This window comes from Phytophthora sojae, assembly GCF_000149755.1.
Source record: "Phytophthora sojae unplaced genomic scaffold PHYSOscaffold_18, whole genome shotgun sequence".
NCBI lineage: Eukaryota > Oomycota > Peronosporomycetes > Peronosporales > Peronosporaceae > Phytophthora > Phytophthora sojae.
Genome location: NW_009258132.1, coordinates 572762 through 578287, shown reverse-complemented (window position 1 = coordinate 578287; position 5526 = coordinate 572762). Strand labels below are relative to the sequence as shown.

The 5526-nt window shown below is 54.1% G+C and overlaps 3 protein-coding genes across 3 annotated transcripts; 1 reads left to right on the top strand and 2 right to left on the bottom strand.

Annotated features, from left to right (window-relative positions):
• Positions 1-2536: 2536 nt before the first annotated feature.
• On the bottom strand, positions 2537-3237 carry PHYSODRAFT_342626 (hypothetical protein; the record flags this gene model as incomplete). Its single annotated transcript, XM_009541104.1, has 4 exons — positions 2537-2753; positions 2795-2856; positions 2918-3149; positions 3209-3237. The coding sequence occupies 4 exons, from the start codon at positions 3235-3237 to the stop codon at positions 2537-2539; spliced, it is 540 nt and encodes a 179-aa protein (XP_009539399.1).
• Positions 3238-3810: 573 nt separating this feature from the next.
• Positions 3811-4620, top strand: PHYSODRAFT_534603 (hypothetical protein; the record flags this gene model as incomplete). Its single annotated transcript, XM_009541103.1, has 1 exon — positions 3811-4620. A coding segment is annotated over one exon (810 nt), but the record flags the coding sequence as incomplete, so codon positions are not given.
• Positions 4621-4938: 318 nt separating this feature from the next.
• On the bottom strand, positions 4939-5409 carry PHYSODRAFT_342624 (hypothetical protein; the record flags this gene model as incomplete). Its single annotated transcript, XM_009541102.1, has 1 exon — positions 4939-5409. One exon carries the CDS (start codon positions 5407-5409, stop codon positions 4939-4941), a length of 471 nt encoding a protein of 156 aa, XP_009539397.1.
• Positions 5410-5526: the final 117 nt, after the last annotated feature.

The following is a 5526-nucleotide window of genomic DNA, read 5'->3' as shown; positions in this document are numbered from 1 at the left end:
GGTGCGCAACGGAAAACGAAAAGCAAGAAGGCACCTACCAAGGCCAGCAAACCCAAGGCTGTGGCAATGAAAGAAGAGTTGATTCGCCGAGCACATGCGGCTGCCGAAAGATTTGTTGATGCTAGCGTAGCATGTTCACCGGCTGATGAGGAGTGGATGCCGCTCAGTTTGTAACGCGACGTTGGCGCAGCATTTTTGATTGGTGTGGTGACTCGCTACAGCCTGGCAAGCGAAAAAAATGCTGACAATGTTAGCGTTCCTCACGACAAATTTCAGGTTCAATGGACGTGTACTGCTTTTCAAATAAAAGATCACGTTCACCACGTTTCCGAAGCCATCATCACCCGTGGTATCCGCCAGTTTGCCAACATGGAAAAAAGACAAACTTCAATTTGGAGAGTCTTGGACGTCCCTGTGCAACATGGTCCCCAAACTATCAAACATTCCTGCACTGACAGATGAATTTGAGGAGATGGACGAGCGTGGTTATCGTGAGTGGTTTGCGTTTCGCGGGCGGAAAGAATTGCAGCGCCCTTTGTGCTCTGGTGAAGTCGAAGAGATAGCATCAATGACATTTTCACCCACAGCATCGCTTGGCCAACCGTCAGGGCTATTTACACATCCGGATGGGATCCTCTGGTACATGACTCTGTTCGACAAGGGTGAGATGAGAAATTACTGGGTGGACGACGAGGAAGCAACTATTTTTTCCTGGAGCGCGTACTACTAGTTTGAAGTCAATTATGACATGGCGAAGATTCCTGTACATCCGTAAGAATTTGAGTTTTCGTTCCAAGGTGTCTACCTCCGACATCAAGCGCGGTCCTGTAGCTAGAATACGACCACTCATGAGCATTCTGAAATCGCGGTGCCTGCGCCATGTCGAAGTCGGTCGAAACGTGGCTGTTGATGAGGCCACAATTGCCTGCCGATCCCAGTACGCCCGCCACATTATAGTCTTCAACCCACAAAAACCCACCGGAAAGTATCATTTCAAGTTATACGTGTGTTGCTGTTCTACCTCGTGGTACGCGGTGAGTTTCAAGTTGCACTGCTCCAGTGAACTTGATGATCGGCTGGACGGTGTAATTCCACGCTCAGAAGTGCAGAAATTCGCTGATCTAACCGCGAAGTCGTCTGAAATCCGCTCTCACGTCATGGCGGTTACTTCATCTTTGAAAGGATCCAGTCGCATTGTAAACACAGACAACTTCTACACTTCCTGTTTGCTGTTGAAGACTTTACGATCGATTGGTCTCTATGGTCGTGGCACTGTACGCACATCTAGCAAGCATTTCCCTCATTTTACGATGATTCGTAAGGAGGACGCGAAGCCGCGAGGCTACATGAAGCAAGGTGTATGCTTAGAGAAGCATATTGTCGCAGCTAGTTGGGTGGATGGCTCAATTGTCAATGTCGTGTCTAATGCCGATGCTTCGACCACATCAACTGTGCATCGTCGTATAAATGAATCGGGTGTGGCTTTCACTGCTCCTACTTGCGTCGACGAGTATAATTCAGCGATGCAAGGTGTTGATCGGCTCGACCAACTGCGTGCACGATTTTCTCTAGCCGATGGCCACTCATTTCAGAAGTGGCATAAAAAACTAGCGATGGTCATGCTTGATATAGCCAGGTGCAATGCCTACATTTGCGATAGTTTGGCGCGTGGTGAGAGCGAGGAGTCTCGTTCGACGGGAGGTACAGCCCAAACGAGGTCAAGAGCCCGCGATAGTCATCGCGCATTTGTGGCATCACTGGTTCGAGAACTGTTCAATGGGGACTGGAAGAAATCTCTGGATAGGGAACATGGAATGGTGTATGCTGCGAAGCCGACAACGACAACAATGCCGATGACGACCCAAACCGCGGCGTCGACAGATGTATCCGAGTCTTCGGGCGATCACGCACAAACGTGTGTTGCAAGAGCGTCCTCGGAGGTGCTTCAGGGAAGGAGTCGCTCAATGCGGAAATGCACTGTGTGCAAGTTCGAGGGCAGAGATCCTACCGAGAAAACCGACTACTGCGAGACCCATCGAGTTGCGTTGTGCAAGCGCACATACCCTGTTGGCCCTACGAAGCAGCATCTGTGCCAACAGCAAACTTGGACTTGCTGGCAGAAATACCATTTGTTTTACTTGCCGAAGCAAGTGTACACTGTCGACGGCAACTTGCGACGAACCTCTCCAATTTATGTAGCTAACCGTCCATTTCTGAAGGCCCGCCAAGACCAAAAGGAGGCTAACGCAGCCACCAAGGCGTAACCTCACATCATTTTTTCAAGATAGTCAAAGTCAACTAACCATTTATACTTCACTGCACTAAGTCACACCTATTCCATCTGCCCCCGCTAGTCTTGATGCCGTAAATGCGGATTTAGCTCGTGGCTGACAACATACTGCTTTACCACTGGTGCACCATAGCGGCAAGCTAACCACACTCCACTGCGTATAATCCGACAGGATGCTATTAGAAATTCCACGCGCCTCCAAGCCGAACAATAACTCCCAACTGTGTATATGTCAGCGAAGACGCCTCAGACCACATCCAGCACGGCCACGTTCGCCACCACCACATCTGAGGTCATGCTGCTGACGGCGCTGCCACGGCCGCTACCCTCGCTGCCCGAGTCGCCCGCTACCATTGCGTCCGACTCCATGCTGACGAAGTTGCCTCCGATCTCCTCCCGTACGGACACGATCTCTACAAAGGACGTCATGCTGTTGATGCCGCTGACGGTACTGCTGGCACCTCTACAACGGTCTCCTTCCGCACTGTCGATGCATTTACGCACGCTGTCTGGTCACCGGTCACATCCTTGCCAACCTCCGTGCCGGTGGAGGCACCCACGACCACCTCCAGCACGACAACGGTCACGCCCAAGCGTCCGTGGTCATGATGTTGCCGGCGCACACACGGCGCTGCGACCGCCGTTATGCTTGCTGCCCGAGTCCCCCGCCACCATCGCGTCCGTGTCCGTGTCCATGTCGGCGGAGACGCCCCTGACCGCGTCCTCCAAGGCCACGGTCACCTCCATCGTGTCCGAGACCCTGCTGCCGATGTCGCTGGCGGCACTGCTGCCGCTACTTCCGGCGGCGACCTGTGTGCGGCTGCCGCTGGCGTTGTGCTCGACGATCGCATCCGTGCCCCTGGGGACACAATAGTGTTGATAGATATACTACAGAAGACACAATAGCGTGGGGTTTACCTATCCCTCTTAGCTGTATGATTGGTCATAAACGGCGAGGAAACTGCCGTGGCTCAGAAAATTGCTGTTTCAGTTATCTTGCTACTACATCACCATTAAAAAGATACTTGATGTATCATTCTGGTAACGATAGGGTTAAGCTATCTATCGTTTTTTTGGGAGCCCCGGAGGTTGCTGGGGTCGACAAATTGTTTCAGATAATTCATCATAGGAAGATTTCTCTTCGCCAATGGCTGATCGGCTCTCGTCGACGAACGCAGCCAAAGTGTCGGAGTCCAACTCGCTGGATATGTCCACCTGCAAAGCAGCACAGCAGTACACAGTCAGCAAAGTGGCAGTAGTATCATGGCGGCGGTGGCGAGAATGGGGGCATGCCTGCTACCGTCTTACCCCGTACCAGACGCCCAGGCATTGAAATAAAATAGAACGCCTACTAGGCGGTCTATCCGAATACAACGCCTAGGCGTTCTAATAGTGTGAATAACTAAAACTCTGAGGCCCTGGTGTCCATAACGTATATATCGCCGCGATACTCTACTTTCACATCGTTCGTATTGCGTCAAAAACGCAGTAGGAAAACGTCGAGAAATCCTGCAGTTGTCGAGTACTACAAGCAGCGCGCGACGCCCGGCGACCTCATCATCGCCGAGGCCACCAACATCACGCCCACGGGCCGCGGATACTGGGGCTCCCCTGACATCTTCGCGCCCCAGCAGATCGAGGCTTGGCGCCACGTGACCAAGGCCGTGCACGGCAAGATGGTCCTGCAGTTGTCGGACTACCGCACGGCCGCGGAGAACGCCCTCAAAGCGGGCTTCGACGGCGTCGAGCTGCACGCCGCCAACGGCTACTTGCTGGAGCAGTTCCTGCACGACGGCATCAACGACCGCGCCGACCAGTACGGCGGCAGCGTCGAGAACCGCGCGCGCTTCCTGTTCGAGGCACTGGAGGCCATCCTCGAGAGTCTGGACTCGTCCAAGGTGGGCATCCGACTGTCCCCGTTCGGCGGCAGCTTCGGCGACAAGGACTCGGACCCCGTCGCCACCTACACGTACGTGCTGAACAGGCTCAACAACTACGACCTGGCCTACGCGCACCTGATCGAGCCGCGTGGCTACCACGTGCGTGACCCGCTGGCACCCGAGAAGGGCTCGGCGCGGCAGTTCCGCGAGACGTACAAGGGCGTGCTCCTCGCCGCGTCGGGCTTCGACCGGCAGTCGGCCGTGCAGATCGTGGAGGAGGGCGCGGCCGACGCCGTGGCCATCGGCCGCCACTTCATCTCGAACCCGGACCTGGTGCGGCGCTTCCAACTCAACAAGCCCGTGAACGACTACGACACGGACACGTTCTACCTCGGCGACGCGCGCGGGTACACGGACTATAATACCCGTTCCTGCAGGACGAGTAGGTAGAGCAGTAAAGACGACGTAGACAGCAAAAGACGTGCTACTTCCGTAAGACTGCAAGGTGAAGCGTACTGGAGGTGGCTGCGTACTCTCAAGTAAAACAAATTGTTGGTAGTTAAAACTACCGGTAGTTGCTGCAGGCACCAGGCACGTACTGTTACTGCCTCCGTGTGGGCTTGGGCGTCTTGTTGGATCACTTGGCGCGTTTAGTGGGACGGCTTCTTCACCCTCTTGGTTTTCACGTGCTCGTTTCTTGGATGTTTCCGTCTCGCCACCTTGATCGCCTAGTGGCCCTCACCACTGCCACCAACGTCACTCTCAGCGTCACTCTTCTTCCTTGTCACCCGGCGCGTACGCTAGTGCTTTACGGGCGTTCTGCAACAACTTGTCGCGCGTCGCGGTAAGCGACAACTTTGCATACGAACTAACGTTCTTGTTTCGTTTTTCATCTTCATCGCGATAGTCCAGGTCGCCCTCCACAAGCCCCAGCGGGTCATACTGAGACTCCACCATGTTTGATAGAATGGAAGCCACGTCCTCGCTCAGGAACGGGTAGGTGACCCTGTTGAGCAAACGGAGGCAGATCGTGAAAACAGGATCCTCCTCCGAGACACTCGACACACTTGAGACGCCAGGATTGCTCTCGATCTTCGCCCGCTTCTTCGCCTGACTCCCGATCGTCTGACTCTCCTCCTTCACCTCAGAGGCGTTGCCTTTCTTCTTGGGCTTAAGATTGTCTTTCATTGTCGTGGCATAGATGAACTTGCCGTCACGCGTTCTACCGCGCACATTCATGTAGATGCGAATGGTATCACGGACATCCGTGGAACCCAGCGGTTTCGGATCCCTACCAATTTCATCAGTAGATTTCCCCGCTGACGAGTTCCCATCACTGTTCTTTCCGAACACAAT